The sequence below is a fragment of the Podarcis bocagei genome, assembly GCF_964188305.1.
Source record: "Podarcis bocagei genome assembly, chromosome: 4".
NCBI classification, from domain to species: Eukaryota; Metazoa; Chordata; class Lepidosauria; order Squamata; family Lacertidae; genus Podarcis; species Podarcis bocagei.
In genome coordinates this window covers 35,988,975-36,013,513 of record NC_138128.1, presented here as the reverse complement: position 1 = coordinate 36,013,513, position 24,539 = coordinate 35,988,975, and the positions used below count along the sequence as shown (strand labels likewise).

Sequence of the window (24,539 nt, the reverse complement as noted above, 5' to 3'; positions counted from 1 at the left end):
GTACTCAGAAATCTTTTTGCCAGTGATCCAGGAAAACAGAAAGCCGGTGTATTGTCCTCAGCTTTCTCAATCTTTATTCTCACTTCTTCCCCACTGGTAAAGCAGATTGTACCCACATCCTCTTTCTTTGTCTGGGCACCTGTAATGTTGCTAATCCTAGTTCCCTAATCACGATAGACATTTTCCAAACTTTCTTTTGAGATGGTCATACAGTATATGTCACTAGCGTCAATCTTTCTTTTCTTTCCCTTTCCCCTTGTCTAATATGCCCCTCTTGCCTCATTATCAATTCTGTCCAGGAAATTTGACTGTTGTTAGCCGCCCTGAGCCCGGCTCGGCTGGGGAGGGCGGGATATAAATAAAATTTATTATTATTATTATTATTAAATTAACTTTCTGCCTAGTTTGCACATTAAGCTACAAGTAAGACAAATGATTGTTTAATGCAAGCAAACAATGCACTCACTGCTGCACACTGCTCATGTCTGCGCTTCACTCTACCCCCAGTCCTGCTGCTTCTGCTCCAGAAAGGACACAGTGTAAAACCAGACTACTGGTTTGTTTCTCTCCAAGCAAACCACAAGTGGAACCTAAGGTTTGGTTTTGGCTTACTGATCGTTGTTTGTTTGTGGGACACAAACCATGAGCCCATACCTGCATGTAACCTATCTGGCTTGCTTCTCCCCCAGAAGGCAGCAGGCAGGTGCGGGGAAGGAGTGAAGCACAAACTTTCGAACAGTGTGTGCCAGCACACTGTTCATTGTTTAAATTAACTGTGGATTAAGGTGGCATGCAAACTGGGCCATTGTCTAAATATGCACAATTCTGCCACATAGTGGTGTAAGTGTGCTGCTGCTGCACTGTATCCAGTCTTGCTTTAGCCTGCAGCCACTGGGGCTAATAGCAAATGGGCTATTGATATGAATGTTGTTTCCAGTATATAATGGGAAATGATCACTGAAAGTCTGTAAGTAATGATGGCAGAAAAAACACAGATGATACACCTGGGAAGGCAAACGTGTGTGTTGTCAGCCAGGTATACAACTTCCTTATTACATACAATATTGCCACCTCTGAAATCACAGGCAGGGCCTCATCATGATTTATGACTTAAAACTCAGTCCTAAAGTGCTCTAACAGTCACTTAACAAGTAACAGCAAAATTATTTGAAATGACAGAGAAATCCTACTTATTTTTATATTTGCTATTTATAACATGGTTTCAACGATCTATTTTGACTGCTAATTTCCCAGCTTGTTCCGTTTGCTTTTCTACATTTTTAAGATAAGGCACTTTTTAAATGTTAGAATTCTGACACATCTTTTCAATGTATATCAATCATGCCTCAGCACATCAGTCATTACATTGTCTTATTTAAACAGGTCCTTGTCTAGAACTATTTTCAAAGTAAGTGCAGAAAGTTTGGCAGCTGGCCTCTTCTCTGAAGCAATGTAAATTACTGTAGTGTGCGTTCATCAAAATTTCATTTCTGTCTGTCTTTCCAATGTATTTAATATTCTAAAAAAGAAGAAGAGGAGGAGGAGGAGTTTGGATTTGATATCCCGCTTTATCACTACCCGAAGGAGTCTCAAAGCAGCTAACATTTCCCTTTCCCTTCCTACCCCACAACAAACACTCTGTGAGGTGAGTGGGGCTGAGAGACTTCAGAGAAGTGTGACTAACCCAAGATCACCCAGCAGCTGCATGTGGAGAAGCGGAGACACGAACCCGGTTCCCCAGATTACAAATCTATCGCTCTTAACCACTACACCACACTGGCTCTCAGTGTACAATGCCCCCCCTCCCCGAATATATACCAGCAGAAAAGTTTGTGTGGTGTTGTATTATTTTGCAAAGAGTGGAAGGAAGAATGAGAAATATCCAGTCTAATTGCAATTAGAACAGTGATTCTTCTCTGCAGCACCCTTACAGAGCTGTGCGGTTACAGAATATAGGACAGTGTGGCACAAGAACTAGGAGTAAAATCAGTCACCTTCCCCGCCTTTCCCCACACATTTAATCTAAGCTTAAAGATGAATGCTAATGATAATAGGGGAAATTGTCATAAAATCAAATGTCTCCATTTAAATATGTAAGGGATAAGCTATGTTGTAAAATGCAGCAATCATTGAAATGTTTTTGCTGGCAATAGCGTGCTTCCAGGGGTGAAGTCAAACCGCTGCGTTAACAGCACTAAATGACCTCCCCAGGGAACAAACATGGGCAGTGTGTATGGAGGTCCTGGGCTGCCCAGAGGATAAGACCCGACTCTCGGCCTCGCTGATGTAGTCCAAAGGAAAGCAGACCCATATGTTTGGCACCAGCTAGGCTGCAGGAGTTCCAGAAGGAACAACACACCATCCAACCATTTTAAGGACTCCACTCCAGATTTGTGCAGGGTTTACTCCTTAGTCTTTTCTTCTCCCAAAGATATTCCACAAGGCAGTTGGAGGTTTAGGTTCAGAGTTTTCCTTCCCAGGCTGATGAGCCCCATGTGCCCCTCACTTACAGGTACCTCTCAGCATGACCTGAACACTAGCAAAAGCACATAAAGGCACGTCCTGGGACAGGGGATGTAACCTTGGGGAAATCTCAGCACCTGGGTTACAATCAGTCTGCTAGCCAGAAGTTCCCCATCCCTGCTTCAGCTCATCCTGTTTTCTGAATGATGTTGTTAGATGTTGGTGGGAAGGTATTTATTAATAAAGACTTCCAGCATCTGAACGAAAGCAACGTTGGCTGACAGCCGGCTGCATTTCAGCCAGCAGCGAGCTTGTAAAGCAAGTCTGCCCCTGGCAATGAACCCTGGGAGATGAAAAATATTTTTGCCTGCTTTCTTTCAGCATGAGACACAAAAATAAAAGGCTAGAATACAACATATCAGTATGGCCACAAGCTCAATCTCTGCTCAGAAGGATCCCTCAACTCTCCACAGCAGATTTGTGTACCTGCAGTTATAGAAGGGGGGAAAGGAAGAGTAAGTCCCATTTACATAAGTTTTCACCATTATTGAATATCACCCAAACAGATTAAAAAACCTGGGATAACAGAAATATATTTGTCTATGATGAAAGGACCTATGGATATTATATAACAAATCTGCACTCAGTTTGTGATATGGCAACCCTACTGCAGCCATGTGTTGTGGGGGCCTATTGGCTGCTTACCTTTTTTCTTCTTCTTTGCAATCCCAGACAGGCAGAAAAAAATAAGGTCTATTAATCTCTTGTTTGCCTGCCAAACATAGCAGATGAAGTGGGAGGTAAGGAGTTCACTTGGTGGATCACAGGTTTTGCAGACCTGTTTTAAACTCCTTCATTGAATGTTCATCTGCTATTTAAAAAGGAATGACCCTAGTGTTTGAACTTCCAGGGATATAAAAAAGCATTAAGCCAATTATGCTACCCAATTGTTATTGAGAGGGAGCATAGCTCAGCGGTAGAGCATATGCTTTATACGCAGATGGTGCCAGGTTCAATCCTTCACCTTTCCAGTGGATTAGGTAGCAGGTGAGCGGACAATACTGGACTAAAGGAATAATCAGGCCTGATAGACAGCAGCATTGTATGCTCCTATTGGTAAACAATTAAGAAGCTTTTTTCTGGCTTAAAATGCTCTAACCAATGAGTGCAAACACTATGGAATAAATGGCAAACAGTTGGCACTTAAAGTATTAAAACAAAACTTTATTAAAGTTATGAAATAACAGCCATAATTTAAATTATTATTTGCTGCTTGTATTTAGGGTTTAGCTCTTTTACCAAATACTCCCTTCCCTTTCCCTGACACTGGAATTCTGCCCACTGCAAATTTTCTGGTAATAGCCTAAGCCAAGGGCTGGTTATGCAACTGATTTGCAGTATTCAACCAACATATACTTGTTGAAATTGACTGTTCGTATTAAACTTTATTGCATCTAGGCAAACTGCATAAGGCAACCAAGGCAGTTTCTGTGCCAAAGCCAGGCCGAAACCATGATAGAAATGGATCTAGAAAATCAGTCTTCTTCCAGAGTGTCTGAATCTGGTCAGTGACCACCCACTCATAATAATATTTTACTTAGAATAAAATCCAGTTTGGTTTGAAAACTGCCTCCAATTCAATTAATCTGTGTTAAGCAGAACGTAACAGCTAGCACATAAAGGCATTCTTGCAATTCAGTGATTTTTGAAGATTTTTGAAGATTTGAAGAGAATATTAAAATACAGCCCTTCTACTCTTTCTGTAACCCTCATTACAAATGCTGAAAACTAATTTACCTTTACTTTCTTAAACCATTCTTTAAATGATATGCAGCTTTTCTAAATGTGGGCTCTGCTTCCTCCTTGTGGCAAGTACAGAAACTGTTTAAGACAGTTAAGAAACACAGGATTTCAAATGACAGATTTCCCACACGATGGCACTGTTGGGTGGTTTTCTTTCTGAATAATGTTGCTCATTAGCTAAAACATATGCATTTCATTGTGCATTTTGGAAGCTTCTGTATTAATTTTAAATGAGAATGGTGATATTTTACAACACAATTGTACTGTGGTACATTATGTTTTTGGGATAGTGGTTGTTTTGTAGTGGGGAGTGAACTTAGCTTTCTATCCCTCCTAGAGGCGGATTGATAAAATGGTTGCTCCCAGGAGAGCAACTCAAGAAGAGGCCTAATAGACCTAGTCTTTTGTTGGTTTTTCTGTATACTTGTTTTTTGCTGTTTTCTAAGAGGTTCATTTCTGAGTTTCTCAGTTGCTTTGAGCCATATTTTTGTGAAAAGCAATAAACTGTAATCATATGTACATGTTCACTGCTTTGTTCAGTTGAATTTACTCCCTAGTAAGTGCATATAGGGACGCGGGTGACGTTGTGGTCTAAACCACAGAGCCTAGGGCTTGCAGATCGGAAGGTCAGTGCTTCGAATCCCCGTGATGGGGTGAACTCCTGTTGCTCTGTCCCTGCTCCTGCCCACCTAGCAGTTCGAAAGCAGGTCAAAGTGCAAGTAGATAAATAGGTACCACTCTGGCGGGAAGGTAAACGACATTTCCGTGCGCTGCTCTGGTTCGCCAGAAGCAGCTTGGTCATGCTGGCCACATGATCCGGAAGCTGTCTGCGGACAAATGCCGGCTCCCTTGGCCTATAGGGCGAGATGAGCGCGCAACCCTAGAGTCGTCCGCAACTGGACCTAAAGTGCATATAAGGCTGCAACCTTCAAAGAAGATAAAGTTATAAAGGGCAGTTGGTTAATTCAAAGTTTGGAGAGGGTAGACGTCTGTTTTCAATGCGCTTCGCAATCCACAATCATGGGCTACTTCACACATTTCAATTATGTGTGAAAAGCATGCAGTTTTCACACTTGACAGTGAGTGACAAAAGTGCACACACACACCATATTGTAGAAGGATGCTTTTGTTGACATGGGGTTCCGACGATCCATTTAGCTCCCCACCCCTCCCCCCAGAAGCGAAAATGTTTCCCGCCTAAGTGTCACGCTCCCCTCCGCCCCACAACCATCCCCATCATATCAGGCCACAACCACCCCGAGTCGGAGAAGGCCCCGTTCAACCAATCAGCGTGCAAAAGCGGAGCAGCCTCCGCCAATAGGGCATCAGTAGGGCGACCGAAAGGGGCGCGAGAGAGGCCGTTGCCCCCAACGGCTGAACAATTGACGTTAGTCTCAGACGGGATAGGGCGCAGAACGCTCCACCGGTGTCCGTGAAACTCGTCATCTCCGCGAGGCGCCATGGTAGGGAGCGGGGGTTTCTGTGGTGGGGCTTTAGGAGGGACGGCATGGCGGGTGTTGAACCCCTTCGGCTGAGGGTGTTCGGACGGGGGTCGTGAGCTCGGGGTAAGAGGGTGGTAAGCAGGGCCCTATGGCGAGCGGGGAGACGGAAACCCGAGGTCTCCCGCATCGTGCGCGGCGAAGGCCGGCCGACTCGTGGCGCGCGAGCACGAGGGAACGAGCGGCGGTTCCGGCAGCCAATGGAGAGCGGCCGCGTGACCCCGAAAGGCGCGAATCTTGCCGAGAGAGTCGGTTGGCTTCGCGCCGTTGGCGGTCTTTGCTCAGGGCCGAGAGCGCGAGGGCTGACCGTCGCTTCGCCTCAGATTCGCCATGGTGGGGAGCGGTGGAATATTGTGGTTTTGCTATTAAAGGGTGGCGAGGAGGCGTGAAAGCGGTCCCTTTCCTTTGAATCATGCCCACAGTGGGATAAGTCGGTGTTGAAATGTAAAACAGGTTATCCTGGCATGAAATCGTGGAGAAGGGCGAAAGGGGACCGTGGTGGGGAGGGAATGCACTGTAATTATTAACCGTTTGGGAAGTGCGTAGTGGCCAGATTACGGCAAAATGCTGTGAAAGATGACAGGTAATGAGTGCATAAGTAAAACTTGATTGGATCATATGGGAGGTAAGAGATATACATTCCTCTTTGAAAGTGTTAGTTAAACAGGCCTCGGATATTCCATTAAATAGATTATCTAGGCTGAGATAGTGGTGTGTTTGAAAAGAGAGCCGCTTTAAAAAAATAGTCTTTGGTATCTGTGATGGTACAATTTTTTTAAAAAAAATTCTCGATTCGTTTACACAAGAGCAAACTAATTTTCACTCTTCTGTGTGTCTTTGTTTTGTTGTTTTTTTAACAGCGTGAGTGTATATCTATCCATGTTGGACAGGCTGGTGTTCAGATTGGTAATGCTTGCTGGGAGCTGTATTGTCTTGAACATGGAATCCAACCTGATGGTCAGATGCCAAGTGACAAGACCATAGGAGGTGGTGATGATTCTTTCAACACTTTTTTTAGTGAAACTGGAGCTGGCAAGCATGTGCCTAGAGCTGTCTTTGTGGACCTTGAGCCAACTGTGGTTGGTAGGTATATTGCTGCTTTCTGATGTATGAAATTGCTAGTGTTAAATAGACTATATTGCAGTTTTGAGCATTATATTAGAGTTATTGTAGATTAATATTAATATTAACTTTAGCAATACAGATTTTACAAAATAGTTTTGTGGCAAGCTATCTGTTTTTACCATTTCATGCATAATGTTTTAAGGCTAAATGCATCAGGCAAAGGTGAAATAGGAATGGTTTACAAGATTCTTTATAATTTTTTATAGATGAAGTGCGTACAGGCACTTATAGGCAGTTATTTCATCCTGAGCAACTTATTACTGGAAAAGAAGATGCTGCCAACAATTATGCCCGAGGCCACTATACCATAGGAAAAGAGATTGTTGATTTAGTGCTGGATCGCATTCGCAAACTGGTAAGTTTTAGTAGAAAACTAAGAACAGACACCAACCTATTTCGCTACCTTTCAAACTAGTCAGAAAAAAATATTCTATTATGAAAATAGGAGAGTACATTTAAATGGAAAGTATCATTAACAGGCCATAAATCCAAAGGACACACACAACCAAATTGCTAATCACACCCTCCTTACCACCTCCCATCGTTATACAAACTTAACTTACAAGTAAAGACCCATCAATCTTGAATTAATTTGACATCTGCACAGACAGCTATAGAAGTACTGTAAGTGAGTAGGTTTTTGTAACACATACACTTGTACAGAGAGCAATAAAATATCAACACATGAGTATTGCATAGGGATCTTCTATGTTCACAGGATTTTGGTATGTACAGACTTCCCATGTTCTGGTTTAGGTCCTTAATCTTAAAGGTATGATTTTATTGTGTCAGAATAGAGTTTAAAGGTGATTGAAATATATTTAGTAGACTTAACAAAGACAGGAAAATTGGTTCTTTATTGCACATTAAAAAGTATTCCCAAAGCCATGCACTGTAACTGACCACATAAATAATTAGAAGTCATTTTTGTGTCTTAGATGGGGGGGGGGGGACTACACCAGTAACAAGCTAATTTTATCCAAGGCAACTATGTTATCTGAAATACAGTGGTGCCTCGCAACACGAAAATAATTCGTTCCGCGAGTCTTTTCATCTTGCGATGTTTTTCGTCTTGCGAAGCACGGTCCGTCGCAACTGCGCCTCTTCAAGCGGCTTTTTAAAAAAAGCGCAAGACGTTTTCGTCTTGCGAAGCAAGCCCATAGGGATATTCGTCTAGCGAAGCAACACAAAACCGAAAAACCCTTTCGTCTAGCGAGTTTTTCGTCTTGCGAGGCATTCGTCTTGTGGGGCACCACTGTAGATAAATAAATAAATTCTCTTTTGTTTACACATACTATCTTTTAATATTTTTCTAGAAGTCTTTGATTTCAAGTAAAATGTACTAAAGATTTCATTTTACTACTTATTAAATTCAATGCATTGTATCCAACATTAAACATCTTTGTAGACCCACTGAAAATAATTTAAGTTGACTTATTAGTTCTACACTAAATAGAACTTACTAGTGTAGAATGCAATACTGAACTACTGCTTAGCTTTATCTATCAAACATCAAAACAGCATATTTCATGAAATACTCAGACAACATTAAATAAGTCTAGGATCATTGGATTTTAAGACTTTTTTTAAAAATGGAAGGAAATTTTTAATTAGCCAAATATTTTAAATGCACACAGTGAAAACAAGTGATTTCTAGGAATGATTTGTACATTAAGTACACACTTAGAATACTAATATTTTGCTTGCTGTCTTTTTCTTCTAGGCTGATTTGTGCACAGGTCTTCAGGGTTTCCTTATTTTTCATAGTTTCGGAGGAGGCACTGGCTCTGGATTTGCATCTTTACTCATGGAAAGACTGTCAGTTGATTATGGCAAAAAGTCCAAATTGGAGTTTGCTATTTACCCAGCTCCACAGGTATCTACTGCTGTAGTAGAGCCTTATAATTCTATCCTTACTACACACACAACATTGGAGCATTCTGACTGTGCCTTCATGGTAGATAATGAAGCTATTTATGATATATGTCGACGCAATCTTGACATTGAACGTCCCACTTACACCAACCTAAATCGTCTCATTGGCCAAATTGTTTCATCTATCACGGCTTCACTCCGTTTTGATGGTGCTCTGAATGTAGATCTGACAGAATTTCAGACAAATCTTGTCCCATACCCACGAATCCATTTTCCTTTGGCAACATACGCACCTGTCATCTCAGCTGAAAAGGCATACCATGAGCAGTTGTCTGTCGCTGAAATTACTAATGCATGTTTTGAGCCAGCCAACCAGATGGTAAAGTGTGACCCTCGCCATGGCAAATATATGGCCTGCTGCATGTTATACAGAGGTGATGTTGTCCCAAAAGATGTCAATGCAGCTATTGCAACTATCAAGACAAAGCGTACCATTCAGTTTGTGGATTGGTGTCCAACTGGATTCAAGGTATTTTAAAGCATTTTAAGTGAATTTACAGAACCTTTCAGCCATTTATAGGTGGTTTTCATGGTGCACAAGCTGTCCATAAGTTCGTTTTTAATCTGTTGTAAATTAACAACTAATAGGTAGTTGTTTTCACATTTGCCATTTTAACAGTGCATTCGTAATTTTGAAAGTGAAATTAGTCAAATTAGTTCATAGAAAATGCTGCACTAATCAAATACGGTTTTAAAAGTTTCTTGAAGATGCAGGCCTCAGTCTAAAATGACAGGGTACATTTGTTCATTTATGAGGCCCCTTTCATTCTTTCAGAGCAGATCTTTGTCACATAGTTGTACTGAATTCCAAAGATTTCCAGATACTTTTTAGAGGCAGGCCCATGTGCCGTGCTTCGTAATCCAAATGGGAGAGTATGCAGTATTCAGTGCACTTAAAAAACACTACGTATGATATGCAAGTGCATTTTAGATATCCCAGCAATATTAAATTCATGTAAATTACATTTGTCACTAAGAGGCACAAGATATCCAGCAGTTTGGAAAGTACATGGTCGTACCACTTTTTTACTAATTTGTGGCAGTTAGCATTTCCTATCACCATTAAGCTCTCAAAGTAGAATATTAAAGGGTGAGATTTTTCCTTTAAAAATCTTCTAGCTAAGGACTATTATTATTGTTTCTATTTTTTATTTTCCCTTTTACCCAGAGTACTCAGAGCACTATACAGTGGTACTTCGGGTTACAGACGCTTCAGGTTACAGACTCCACTAACCCAGAAATAGTACCTCGGGTTAAGAACTTTGCTTCAGGATGAGAACCGAAATCGCGTGGCAGCAGCAGTGGGAGGCCCCATTAGCTAAAATGGTACCTCAGGTTAAGAATAGACCTCCAGAACGAATTAAGTTCTTAACCCGAGGTACCACTGTATATAGTGGCATCGCATTTTATTCTCACAGCCTTATAAAGTAGTGTAGGCAGAGAGATTGTGGCTACCCTGAAAATAAGCTTCATAGCATAGTTTGGGATTTGAGTACAAGTCTCCTTGATTAAAGAACAACTGTTTGCTACACCACATCAACTAACCTATTAAAAGTAAAATAAAAAAGTATGTAACAGACATCACCCCTTAACCAGATAGCTCATATAGAAATGGGCTGCAGATTTTTACTCTGCGGAACAAAGACATTTGGGCAACGAAGGAGGTCCAGTTTTCTCCATTCCCTCAAATAGGTGACCAGATGGAACAGCGCCCATCATTGCTTTTACTGATTTTCAGAATTGGAATAATGTAGGTTTTAAGAAGTAGGGTTTGCCTATCGTTTTTAAAGTATTTGTTTAGCATTGGGGGGGGACTTAACTAGATAGAGAGACTTTTAAATAGTTTGCCCTTTCCTGGTAGATTTTGTGATCTTTGTGTATGCCAAAGAATGTGATCCTAAGAAATTAATAAGTTAACCATATATTTAACAGTATTATTACTATTATTATTTGAATTTATATACTGCCCTATACCCAGAGGGCTTTCTTGGCTGAAATATAACTTAATGATGACTGCATTCTGAATGTTAATCCTGTGTAGTTTTATCGTTTTATTGATACACACCACCCCCGGGTCAAAAGTACAGTCTGCTCACAGTGGGATCCTCATGATTGCCCACAAACCCATTTGTCCTTCCCTCCCTATGGTGTAGAAGCAGAACCTCAGGACATAGTGGAGAATAGATACATACATATTTTATATTCTCACCTACCTGATTGTCTTGTTCAAGTTGCTTAATATTCAGTTCACCTCTAATTTTCTTTCTGTAATGTCCTTGCCTGCTGTAATGGGAATTAAGGAAAAAGCAAAATTCATAAGCCCTGCAATGATTCCCTTGAATGTGAGTGGTGGAGCATTGTGCTATAGGGAAACATAATTAAACTTTCATTTTTCTTCTAGGTGGGCATTAACTACCAGCCTCCTACTGTTGTGCCAGGAGGGGATCTGGCCAAGGTGCAACGTGCTGTGTGTATGTTAAGTAATACAACTGCCATTGCAGAAGCTTGGGCTCGTCTTGACCATAAATTTGACCTGATGTATGCTAAGCGAGCCTTTGTGCATTGGTATGTTGGAGAAGGTATGGAGGAAGGAGAATTTTCTGAAGCTCGTGAAGATCTAGCTGCTCTTGAGAAAGATTATGAAGAAGTGGGTGTTGATTCTGTGGAAGCTGAGGCTGAAGAAGGGGAAGAGTATTAGAAAAAAAGTAATGTCAGATGATTATTTGAAAATATTTTCATACTTCAGTTCACTTGTTCTGTTTCAAATAAACATTTAAGCGTTCTAGCAGTTTCGTTTAATCATTTAAAATAGCTTTAAAATCTTTCTTAGAATAGTTATAAATATATTCTGAGAAAAGTATAAAATAAAGTTTCTGTCAGAAATGCTATATACTGCCTCCTAGATTTGAAGATCTATTCTCCCTTCCCCCTTGCATTCCTTTTGCAACGATCTTGAAAACCTGAAAAATGAAAAATTTATATTGAAAAGAATCATACTAATACGTTACAGGATCCTAAATCTTAGCAGACATGTCTTTATAATGAAAATCACATGGGGATATCATTGTGCACATTGAGCTTTGTGTTAAATAAAGAAACATGAATGAATGAATGTATGTATATCTTCCGTTATTTCTTTTTTTTTAAGTTTCTGTTTCCTATCCTATGGTTTAATAGAACCTGATAATGGTGTCATGTTCCCCCTTATACAGGACATTTCCAGAACCAACTGGAAATAATACCTCATGAAAGTATCCTTAAAGCTTAGGTAGAAAAACTATGTAATCTGTCCATGTAAATTTTAAAATAAAGACAAAATGCAAGCAATACATTGAGAAAGGGAATATAAACCCATCTTTTCAGGCAGTCGAGTCCTTTACAAAGGTTTGGAGTCGTACCAAAGAATAGTATTTGTGACTTAAGAAACTGGATCATAGCATGAAGTAGCTTCCACTTCATGTGCAATGCCATTCTGTATTAGAAGCAAAATTCACTGTGTTTTACTCTGAGGTGCTGCTGTGGGTAAAAACCACAGTGCCTAGGGCTTGCCAATCGCATGGTCGGCGTGGTTCGAATCCCCGCGGTGGGGTGAGCTCTTGTCTTTCGGTCCCAGCTCCTGCCCACCTAGCAGTTCGAAAGCACCCCTACGTGCAAGTAGATAAATAGGTACCGCTTTCTAGCGCAAAGGTAAATGGCGTTTCCGTGTGCTGCGCTGGTGCTGGCTCGCCAGAGCAGCTTCGTCACGCTGGCCACGTGACCCAGAAGTGTCTCCGGACAGCGCTGGCCCCCGGCCTCTTAAGTGAGATGGGCGCACAACCCTAGAGTCGGACACGACTGGCCCATACGGGCAGGGGTCCCTTTACTTTTAAGTACATACTAAAATCTTAAGCAGCAATAGCATATAGGCATTAACTTTTTTGTTACTCAAGTCATTAATCATGGTTGCTTATTAAAGCTGATTCTAGATCTCGTGTCCCTGCTATGCAAAACCTGCAACCGAAACATTTTGACTGGTTGCAGGGGTAATTGTGATAAGTAACAATGGCAGCCTGTGTGTTTGTCTTTATTGTTGGGAATCCAAAGACTTTTATTAAGATTCATTATAATAGAAAATGCTGTTAAATTTGAAGAATGGGTGCTATTTTATATTTGCACGTACATTCAAAATTGCAATGCTCTCAATGTTAAATTTACCATTAAGCTTGGGTTGCATTTTTTACAACATTTGAATACTTTTCTAGCCTCCAGTTAGTATGAATAGAGCTTGCTTGTATTTATCCCTTGTCCTGTAAAAATGAGCTTTAACGTTTGCAATTATTTGAACAATGGGTAGGAATGAATGAGCCTGCGGCCACGGAATACTTAACGGCCTTGAACCATAAAACAGATTTCGGGTTGGATGCAATGCCATATGAGATGTGGGTATATGATACGGGATGGCCAAAGGTTTATGGAATGCATATGCCAGCACCTTATTTCTGTATGCATTAGCTATTATTGCTGAGATAGTGTCAGGGTTGACCTGTGAGTGGGTAATTTTCTGTTGGACTGAGAAATAGCCTCTCCCATTCTCAGGGCTAGGAAGGTCTCAGCAGCCATCTGGGGTCTTGAAGACATTGAAGGAGGGCCCTTCTATTTCAGCAGCTGAATTCTAGAGGTTTTGATCACTTGGGCCCTGGAATGACCCTGGGGTAGCAGGTACTAACCATCAATGGAGTTGTTAAGGTCATACATCTTATTTTGCATACAAACTTCCAGATTTGGGGCTATTCAGCCCACATAAGCTTAATTGGATAACAATGACTTGATTCCTTGTATCAATAAGAGTGCAGCATCAGAACAACTGCAAGAGCTTAAGGTTTCTATGAGTACTATGTGGCAAAGGTATTGTGAAGAGCCCAGTTTGTGTTTTCAAAGGTGTTGTCAAATGGGAGTGGTCTAATTTCAAAGTATTAACTTGCCTCCTTTTAGCCATAAAGCAAATAAATTGGAAATGTGGAGTGGAGGAAAAATGCTAATAAAAAGGATTGTTCCAAAAGAGACAGCAGTTGAAAAGTTAAAATCAGTATGTTAGAAGAGGAAAATGAATAAAGTAGAAGAAATGATAGTCAACCAGCATATTGGGAATTGATTTCAGCATAATTATTGGAAAGGCCAATTGAACTTAATTGTTAAGGAAGTAGTAGGTCTACAAAAGAGAGATAGAAGCAATTCCAACACTAAAGCCAAGTTAACCTGTGCAAGACCATTGCTTTCTCATTTCTTGATCATTTGATTATGAATGAGCTGCCTCTGCAAATGAAAATTCTATCCCATATTTGCTCTGTGAAAGCTCATTTTAATCAAATGATGAAAGTGGTTTTCTGAGGTTACCTGCAGCTAAGGATTGTTGAAGTATGGCTAATAAAGCAATTAAAAACCAGGAGATGACTGAGTATGTAGAACAGCTATCGGGAATATCTTGAAAGTATCCTCATGAACACAGCTGAGAGAAATTTAGTATCTAATGAGTTTTAATTAAAGGCTATAAACTATTCAGAAGGCTGTCCCTAGTATTTAGTAGAAGCAACTACTGTGTTGAGCAGAAAATCCTGCTCAATAGTAAGATAGGACTAACAGCATTTTCACAAACCATATATGTACAAGTTGACACTATACATCTTGATGGGTCTAGTAAAGTTAAATGTACTTCATTTTGAGTTTGGATTTTCATAGGTGATCAGGAAGAAATAATATCGCTGGTGCTGTTTTTGCTATAGGCATATGCACAGCCTGTTTGTCCATCAATTCATATTTTAAAATGTATTAAGTGACATACATTAAGATGTTAAATTCTTACTATTTTCAATTCTGACATTGCCTTATGATGAATATTCAATCCACATATGTACTGGATGATTCTGTCATAGTCTGCCCTCTTGTACTATACAGCGTGGGGAAAACAGCAGATGACTCATAACGTGCAAGTTTCCTGGAACTGAAGGTCATGTTTTATAAATGACTTTAATGATTGCTCAAAGTAAATTAGAAACTTTCTTACTCAGAAGTAAAACTCACAACTATATTTTGACTTCATCTTCAACGAAACTGTTGTAGAATGAGCAGACTAATCTCATTCGCACCAAATACACTGACATCTCATTCTGTAAATGTGGCAGTAAGCTGGGGAAGGTTATAAAAACATGGTCATGTATATCATTCACTTTTTCTTAAAATCAAATGTAGCCCTTCTTTGGGAGCTCTAAAATAGTTATCCCAGTTGTGGGCTGGTTTTCAAAAGAAGTATGCAAACAATGCACTACAGATCTAGCCCTATTCCATAGGGCAGTGTTTCCCAACCACTGTTCCGCGGCACACTGGTGTGCCGCGAGATGTTGCCTGGTGTGCCGCGGGAAAAATTAAAAAATTCGAAAGATTTTTTTTTTAAAAGTCAAATTTTCGATTGGGGCGCCGTCACTAGATGACCCCCTGGGGTTCCCTCCCTCCCTCCCGCTCTGCGCCCCCCTCCTCCTCCTCCGGGGAGGCCCTTCCTGGCTCTCGGCCAAGGCTTGGCGGCTGCCACTCACTCACTCACTCGCCCACCCGTCCCTCCATCCCTGCACCCGGCCTCTCCCCCTCCGTCCCCGGCGCGGGGGCTGCCGGGATCCGTAGTCCCCTCGCCCTTGGGCTCCGCGCCCGCGCGGGGTGCGCGAACTACGTTTCCCAGTGTGGCCTGGCGGGCCGGGCGTTTTGTTTGAAGCGCTCTTCTCCCGGCCATGGAATGAGCGTAGCGGCGGCCGGGCCGGCAGGGGCTCTTCCGCGCAGACCCCGCGCAGCCTGCCTGCGCCCCCGCGGAGATCGGGCGGAAGGATGGAGCCCGGGGATCCCCCCGGAGGCGGAGAGGCGGAGGCTGCCCCCCAGGTAGGGCTGCGTCGGGGTTTTTTTATTTTTGCAATGCTGCATCCGCGCCGGAGGGGACGCATCGGACCGCGGGGAGACCCCTTGGCGGGCGTGCAAGGCAATGCATGCGTGCAGGCGTTGCATGGAGTGCAGTGCAATGCAATGGCAACGCAGCGCCCTGCATGCATGCATGCAACTTCCACCGGCGCTCCGGACTTGGCAGGTGAGGGGGGTCCCCAGTGGGCGGCAGAGAGAGCCGGGAGGGCGAAGGGGAGCCGGGGGGAGCAGCGCTGCTCCCCGAGCCGAGCCCGGGGGGAAACTTTGGCGTCGTTGCGCCGGGTATTGGAAGCGGAGGCTGGTGGGGGCCCCTCACCTGCAAAACCTGGTCGCCTCTCATATATTTCGTGCATTGCATTCATCGCCCGCTTTCTCATCCAAGGAGCTCCCGGGGGCGCGCGTGGTTCTCCCCGTGTTATCCTCGCAACAACAGCCCTGCGAGGTGGGTCAGGCGAGTGGCCCAAGGGAGCACCCAGGGATTGTCCTGGCCAGGTGGGGTGATTTGAACCCTGCTCTCTGCCCGGTCTTCGTCCTCATTTAGCCCCCACATGTGAATGACTGTGCATGACTGAGGTTTTCCCCCCTCGTCTTGGCTATGGTGTGAGTCTGTGCTGTTAATTAATGGGGTTCTGCCTTCGGAGAAGATGAGCCAGCCCTCAAGGAGGTGATTATGTAATTTGCTAGCAATTCATGTCCCTCCCGGCGTGACGCTGCGCGCTGACGTCACGGGGCTGTAATGGTGGTGTGCCTCGAGATTTTTTTCATGAAACAAGTGTGCCTTTGCCCAAAAAAGGTTGGGAAACACTGCCATAGGGTGCCAAGAATCAGTTTTGAACCACGTCCAGTAGTGACTGTTAACCTGCAAGTGTAAAAGAGTAGCACTCTATACTGCATGCTTTCTTCTTTTCCAGCAGTTCATTAGCTAATTATTTACAACAATAGGTTAAGTGGTGATGCCGCTGTTTCAGTTCAGTGCAATATAAAAATGTCAAAGCCTGGGTTATGCTACAGTATATGCTACAGTAAGGTGTCTCTCGAGTGGTTTCAAATAAACATAATCCTATTCCCTAATCATGGCCAAATTGAGAAGCTTGTCACGCAGGTTGCTAAATAAAGCCAGTTATGACTTATAAATACCATTTCCTCTGCTACAGGTTTACCACATAGTAAAAAGTGGAGCGTCGTATGCAAATACCTTTAAAAACTACGTCAGAAGGCTGAGAAGTTCAACTAATGAGAGTTGAGAACGTTAGCTGGAGTTGACAGAATAGAGCTGCAGCTTTTCGCAAATGATGGCACCAGCTAATTAAGTAGTGTGCAGGCACATGTTTGTTTTAAGAACATCGATAAGAGGAAGCTAGTATTTGCATTTGGGATCTGGTGTTTATTCTGCTCCAGGAAAGGCTTTGTAAAGAAGGACCTACTGTTGATTCACTGAATAACATCCAGTGTTCTGGCTGGTTTTATGGAGAGTGAGTTTGGGGGTAAGTTCTATGAGCTTTAAGTACGGATACCATTGATCACATCTAGGATTTTAAATTTGCAATGCTTTATCTCCAGTTTGGCTAATAATCTGTCTAGATCCAGCAAGCCATCTCATGTAGTCCTCAATACTGGATATGGCAGACCCTGGAAAATACTTGTACAACTAAGGGACGCGGGTGGTGCTGTGGTCTAAACCACTGAGACTCTTGGGCTTGCCGATTGGAAGGTCGGCGGTTCAAATCTGTACGACAGGGTGAGCTCCTGTTGCTCTGTCCATGCTTCTGCCAACTTAGCAGTTCAGAATCATGCCAGTTCAAGCAAATAAATAGGTACCACTGTGGCGGGAAGTTAAACAGCATTTCCGTGCACTCTGGCACTCGTCACGGTATCCCGTTGCTCCAGAAGCGGTTCAGTCATGCTGGCCACATGACCCAGAAAGCTGTCTGTGGACAAACGCTGGCTCCCTCAGCCTGAAGCAAGATGAGCAGCGCACCCCATAGTCACCTTTGACTGGACTTAGCCGCCCAGGGGTCCTTTAACTATCATACTCGTGCAACTCATCTGTGTGTTTGTGTGCATGTGCATAGCATAGCATGCTTGAAGGAGCATTTCTTCCTCGGCCTGAGTACAAAATGTGCTTTGTGTGTGTATCGGAAGCTGCATGTACAGCCGTAATCAGACGGCTGACACTATCAGCTTTGAGAGTGATGACCATCTGTTTGTAAGGTGGGGAGTGAGGCAGTGCACACACCATTTAAAGCACATAGCTTCCCTCAAAGGATCTGGGGAACTGTAGTTTGTTTAAGCCTGATAGGAGCTGTAGCTCTGTGAGGGTTAAATACTGTTCTCAGGATTCTTTGTGGGAAGTCATGTGTTTTAAATGTATGGTGTGTGAGCAGCCTGAACCTAGCCATCCCATTCCACCATCCTGAATACTGACTGACTTGAGCTGGTGGAACTAACAAAGATGATCTCAGTTGTAGTAGGCATTGGCATTTAGACCATGGTTACTGGTGGTCGCCTGTGCCTAGTTAAAAAGGTAAAGGGACCCCTGACCATTAGGTCCAGTCATGGACAATTCTGGGGTTGCGGTGCTCAGCTCGCTTTATTGGCCGAGGGAGCTGGCATACAGCTTTTGGGTCATGTGGCCAGCATGACTAAGCTGCTTCTGGCAAACCAGAGCAGCGCACGGAAACACCGTTTACCTTCCCACCTATTTATCTACTTGCACTTTTGACGTGCTTTCGAACTGTTAGGTTGACGGGAGCAGGGACCGAGCAACGGGAGCTCACCCCGTCGCGCGGATTCGAACTGCTGACCTTCTGATCAGCAAGCCCTAGGCTCTGTGGTTTAACCCACAGCGCCACCCACATCCCTTTCCTGTGCCTAAGTTACTCCTGCATAAATCCTCTTCAAGGAAATGACACCCGTCCATTACCATTTGCACTTTCCTCTTTATGTCTTGACTGAAAAATGTTTTCCTGTCTTGTTTTCGGGTGCATTATGGAATCACAGAACTGTAGAATTGGAAGGAACCACAAGAATAATCTAGTCCAACCCCCTGCAATGCAGGAATCTTTTGCCCAACGTGGGAATGAAACCCACGAACCTGAGATTAAGAGTCTCATGCTCGACCAAGTGAGCCATGTTAGCTGGTTGTTATGTAATCTCGTCTCGGCAGCAAAGAATACATTCAAGTTATACCTTTTCTATTGTATAGCTTTTAGGACTTCATAGCGTGTTCACTTAATACCATAATTTTATTTACTTTTATTACATAAGACGGTTGAATGGCGCCTTGTACGCCTCCTTCCAGCAACTCCTGCAGCCAAGCTGGTGCCAAACATATGGCTCTGCTTCCCTTTGGACCACATCAGCAAGGCTGAGACAGAGGTCTTGTCATCTGGGCAGCCCAGGACCTCCATACACCCTGCCCAGGATTGTGCCCTGAGGAGGTCACTTTGATGTTGCTAATGCAGTGGTTTGACTTCACCCCTGGAGGTGCACTCAGTTGTCTCTTGAGACAGACAGATGCAAATGACACTTTACTTTTGCGCTTAATATTAAGCATGTTGTAGAAAGTATAAAAACATAAAAGTCTATTCAAACAACCTGTATAAGAACATGAAGAGAGCCCTGCTGGATTAGACTAAGGGTCCATCAGATTCAGCAGCCTGTTCCCAACAGTTGGCAATCAGACCCATATGAACTCTGATTCATCACTACTAGTAATCAATGCCTGCCCTGTCCTCCATAAATTTGTATCATGCCTGTTTATATCCATCTAAGTTAGTTGCTGGCACCGTGTTTCGTGGTAACAAGTCCAAAATAGACCAATTTTATAAGAATTAGATAGGAATAATTATTTTATGTAATTTAAAGCACATTCCACTTTCCCCTGCCTCCGAGCAGCAAATGTAAAAGCAACAGATTTTCAAACCAAGAACAACAGCAGAAAGCAAAAAATGCGAAGAGCAACGCCAATAATTAATACACTGGCACCCTTAGGGAGCAACGGCAGGCTATAAATTTATTTAATTATTTAATTAAATAAGCAAACAGCAACAGAATCAACTGAATAATTTCAGTTGCCAGAAGAACACCATTGGAGGCAAGAGTTTTCCATAGATTTGTGGGGGGCCACAACAACAACAAAAACCCTGTTATATCTGTCACAAATCTTGCCTCAGAAGGCGATAGACACACAAGAAGGATGCAATACCAAATCTTAAAGGATGAGCAGATTTACATATGAGGAGACAGGCCTTCAAGTAGTTTTGCATTGAACTGTATAGGGTTTTATAGGTACTTATTATGTAAGTCAGCCTTTGCCAGCAGAATCATTGGCTAAGGCTGACCAGAGTTGGAATTCACCTGGGGGGCACCAGTTTGGTGACGGAAGTCAAATATTAATGGAATATTATTGGAATATTAATGGCCTTTCTCCATCGTGGAAGTCAAGGCAGCTTACAGGGGATTCTCAATGAGTCTCGCAACAAGGCACTAGTTAAAGAGTCTGCCATGGCTTCTTTTGAAGAAAATAACAATACTTAGCTAAAGCTAAAGTGGTTTTGAAACACAGCTCAAGGTCACATCCTTGTTCAGCAGCAAATTAAAAAACAAATAAATAAATCACCAAGCACCGTATTCCACAGCACACTTCAAGGTCACATTTCAGCTCCTAAAACATAACAAAAATAAAATAAAATTCTAGCAGCCAGGTTCCAAGGGAACATAACACACGCAGAGCACCCTCGTACATCAATGAGCTTAAAATGTGAAATGGCGAATGCTGAGAATACTGACAAAAATGCCACAACCTTCCCGGCACCTATAGCTGAGAGTGGAATAGTTTGCTTCTCTTTTCATGAATCAGATGCTCATGAGCTAAGATGACGTCGGGGAACATAAGCACTAACCCCTCCCCCACAGAAACAGAAATGTTTTACATGGTTATATTGCAAACAAAAAATAAGAGAAGAATAGCCCAGTTCTTGCCTGTTTTGGTTATAGATCTCATAGATCTCATTTCTTTCCTGTTTTGGTTAGAGATCTCAAACTTACAGCTGGTAGTTTCAATGAGACGTCAGGCAGAGAGGAAGTCATCTCTGTGTTGCTTTTGCTGTTGTTGCGTCTTCCTTTTTTTGCAGGTGTCTTTTTCCATCTTGTTTTTCTTCCCTTTCTATTCATTTGCTGCCAGTCGCCTTCTTCGACTTCTGTCTTCCTCTCCACTGCCTACTTCTCTCAGTTGTTTGTCTTCATCTGGTTGCAGTTCCCGTTGAGTTAATTATTATTATTTTATTTTAGCTTCCAGTTGTATGGAGGAGGCAGCTTTAGCTACTCCTTCATAATTTATTCGGAGTTTGAATGGGTAAAACCATTGGTACCTTCTGCCTGCTTCACTGAGTGCTGTGGCATAAAATTTACGTTCACATCCGCATCGCAGCAGCATTTCAATGGGAGAATGGAGAACATATACTAATTGACCCAGGTTGATTAGAGAAGTCCTTAACTATGATATGATTTAGTTGATTTTGCAGTAGGACCAATATGAATGCTAAGACTCAAAGCTTTACTGCGGTGCTATCAAACACATTGGTGTCCTATTGCAGGGCCACGCCCAGTCTACATGAGTGGAAGTGGCAAAGGTGGGATTTGACCCTGCTAATGGCTCAGAGAAACCAGGTTGGTCTCCTCCACTACTCCTAAGTGTTCAATCCTTACAGCAACTCTAATATTGTAGGTGAGTATTGTTACCTCCGGGTGGCGCTGTGGGTTAAACCACAGAGCCTAGGACTTGCCGATCAGATGGTTGGCAGTTCAAATCCCCGTGACGGGGTGAGCTCCCGTTGCTCGGTCCCTGCTCCTGCCAGCCTAGCAGTTCGAAAGCACCTCAAGTGCAAGTAGATAAATAGGAAGGTAAACTGCGTTTCCGTGCGCTGCTCTGGTTCGCCAGAAGCGGCTTAGTCATGCTGGCCACAGGACCCGGAAGCTGTATGCCAGCTCCCTCGGCCAATAAAGCGAGATGAGCACCGCAACCCCAGAGTCGGTCACGACTGGACCTAATGGTCAGGGGTCCCTTTACCTTTACCTTATTGTTACCTCATGGGAGATTGAAAGAAAATGGATTCCCTGATGGAATGAGCTCATGGTTCAGATGGGTTTTGAATGGGGGTGGGTGGGGGGGCACTGACCAATTGACTCATTCTTTAAACTATCATCCAGTAGCCGACACCTCAATAGCCTCATTGTCTCTTTTTTGAAGGAAACTGAACTGATGGAGACAAGCAGCCTTCAAGCCAACTGTTCTAGTCAAGGGAACACAAGCCTCCCCATTCCACCTTATGTGGAACGCTTCCAACTTGCTATATACATTCCCACATTCATCCTGGGATTGCTGTTCAACGGAATGGCGATGTGGTTTGCCTGCCGCAAGATCAGGCAATGGACAGAACCCATTATCTACATGGCATCACTGATGGTTTTTGATACCTTGATGCTCTTTGCTCTTCCCTTTAAGATAATTTCCTATCACAAAAGCGAGTGGGATCTCGGGGGTGCCTTTTGCTCCTTCCTGGAAAGCTTGTATTTTGTGAACATGTATGGAAGCATCTTAACCTCCACATGCATATGTGTAGATAGATACATTGCTATATTGCACCCATTTGCCGCCATGACCCTAAGATCTCCCAAGAAAGCAGCCACAACTTGTCTTGTCATCTCAGCTGGGGTGTGGGCAGGAACTGCATATACGTATCAACTTCACCAACATGGAGGCCCCTGCTTCTATGGCTTTTCCGGAAGTATTTGGAAAAACACCATCTTGTTTATCACCCTGGAAACAGCTTTTCTTGTTTGCATGACAGCTATGATCTTCTGTACGGTCCAGATCATTGTATGCCTGCGAAGGAACCAAACGCCTGGTGAGCCCCTCACAAACAGGAGCAAATCCATCAATATTATCACAGCAAACCTGACTACGTTTCTTGTCTGCTTCACCCCTTTGCATGTGGCCCTGGTGTTATATTATCTTGTGAAGAACCAAATACTGGATGATTGCCGGCAGATTATTCGCTCATTTGTTCAGATCAGCCTGTGCTGGGCTAATCTCAACTGCTTCCTGGATGGTATCTACTACTATTTCATCTTAAAGGAGTTTATGAAATTTGCCTCAACAGAGAAGAATACACAAGCAAGTACCGTTGACTAAAGTATTTGGTGAGCAGCCATTTTGGATGTGCTGTTGTGAAGCGGAAATTTCTCCCCTTAGAACAATTTTGCTGAAGTGCGCTTAAATTCATGTCATATGATGTTAATTATAAGCTACCTTGAGAAAACCGTGTTTTGAAAAGTGGCATTTCAGTTCCTAAATAAATAAAACAAACTGTGTGAGAGGGACATCCAGACTTGTGTGTGACAATTAAATCACATTATGTTCAGAATTTCCTGGAAATCAAACCAGGGCCCACAATGAGGACTGTGGTAAGGTAGCAGTTGTCCCCAAACCCATACAGCATTTGAATTTACAGGCAACTGATTTCTCTATTATTGTACTGGTTTTTGTCATTTAATATTGATATAAATCCATTGGCTGTAATGATGTTACTCCCGTGTTTTTATCAGTAAGCACAGCCAATTCAGGCACAGTTTTCTGTATTTCAGAAAGCTTTCTCTTACGTTGCAAAATTGTAATGCTTTGAACAGGAAGATGCATGGTGGGCTTTACGCTTGCAGAACATTTACTTTACTTGGAAATATGATTCAGCAGCTTCCATTCTCTTTTGGTTTACGACTTTGGTTTCATAATTACAAGACGGAAAGACTGATGTTAGAGAAAGCCTCTCAGGGAACTCAAAAGTGTGCTCACTGCTTTGAGACAATTTAGTTAGTTGTAATAAAGGTATTGCCCTACTGTTGCTTTATCAGCAGTAGGAACTGTACATCCAGATGGCCATGACATTCAGTGCTGTCTAACTAGGGGGTTCACAGCTGATGGAATTGCATGAAATTAAGCACTTGTGTTGCAATGCATTCATTCATTGCAACTACCACTTTCCCCCCTCTAAGCTCAAAGCTCCAAAACACCCCCTTTCAGACCATCTCCCTCCAGTTGGAAGGCAATGAAAATAGTGTTGGCGTGGGAGCTGGTGCACTCATCCTGTCTCCTCCATGTGCTTAATTAATCCTCTTTGCAAGGCCTGGAGACATGTTGTCAGGGGCTCAGGAACAGAGGCACAGGGGAGAGAGGAAATGGAGAGCGAAGGGGAAGAATCTGAGGGCAGCGTAGGGGAGTATGGGAGTGACCCGAGAGATTCCATGAGCTTCTCCAGCGAATCAGAAGATTCCCAGAAGGAGGCGCCGATGGTCAGGGCAAGGGGGGTCCCAGGGGGGACACACCAGAAACAAGGGGCCAGCGGGGACTCCCAAAGCAGCAGCTGGAAATCAGGACCAGCTTCCCCACCAGAGCGTAGTGGGGGGGAAGAGTCCCATGTGTCAGGGCCAGCGTCTCTTCCAGCAGGGAGAGAAGATGAGTCAGGGCTGACCACGCCTCTATCAGAGAGTGGGGGAACGGAGGGGAGGTCAGGTCCAGCTAGCCTCCCCGAAGGGGGAAGCAGTGACAGGAGCAGTGTAACGGTCAGGAGGAAGGTTGCCGGCTGGGCGCGCGCGCCAAGTTCGAATGTACAGGCGCGTGGGACAGCAGAAAACCCGGATTGGGAACCAGGTCCTAAAGCCCGCCGGAGGCAGGGGGAAGACTCAGGGGACTCAGCGTCAGAAGAATCTAGGAAGGGCGAG

General features: G+C 43.3%; 2 protein-coding genes and 1 long non-coding RNA gene across 6 annotated transcripts in view; 2 read left to right on the top strand and 1 right to left on the bottom strand.

The window, feature by feature from the left end:
- LOC308586325 overlaps positions 1-20,898 on the bottom strand; it is an 84,454-nt gene extending 63,556 nt beyond the window's left edge. Inside the window, exon 1 of the long non-coding RNA XR_014007811.1 lies at positions 20,811-20,898. This is a non-coding gene — a long non-coding RNA (uncharacterized lncRNA). The remainder of the gene's footprint in view (positions 1-20,810) is intronic.
- On the top strand, positions 5,569-11,933 carry LOC308586242 (tubulin alpha-3 chain). Of its 2 annotated transcripts, none has more exons than XM_081192678.1 (5): positions 5,569-5,729; positions 6,626-6,848; positions 7,097-7,245; positions 8,614-9,294; positions 11,227-11,933. In XM_081192678.1, the coding sequence occupies exons 1-5, from the start codon at positions 5,727-5,729 to the stop codon at positions 11,521-11,523; spliced, it is 1,353 nt and encodes a 450-aa protein (XP_081048804.1). In that variant the 5' UTR covers positions 5,569-5,726; the 3' UTR covers positions 11,524-11,933. The 2 variants fall into 2 exon arrangements, with proteins under 2 accessions (XP_081048804.1, XP_081048805.1); XM_081192679.1 differs by lacking the exon at positions 5,569-5,729 and adding an exon at positions 5,972-6,098.
- On the top strand, positions 16,894-23,609 carry LOC308586259 (G-protein coupled receptor 55-like; the record flags this gene model as incomplete). Of its 3 annotated transcripts, XM_081192712.1 has the most annotated exons (3): positions 16,894-17,245; positions 21,359-21,431; positions 22,012-23,609. In XM_081192712.1, the coding sequence occupies 2 exons, from the start codon at positions 21,414-21,416 to the stop codon at positions 22,954-22,956; spliced, it is 963 nt and encodes a 320-aa protein (XP_081048838.1). In that variant the 3' UTR covers positions 22,957-23,609. The 3 variants fall into 3 exon arrangements, with proteins under 3 accessions (XP_081048838.1, XP_081048839.1, XP_081048837.1); XM_081192713.1 differs by lacking the exon at positions 21,359-21,431; XM_081192711.1 differs by lacking the exon at positions 16,894-17,245 and having other exon boundaries at positions 21,297-21,431; positions 22,012-23,598.
- Between the last annotated feature and the right edge of the window lie 930 nt (positions 23,610-24,539).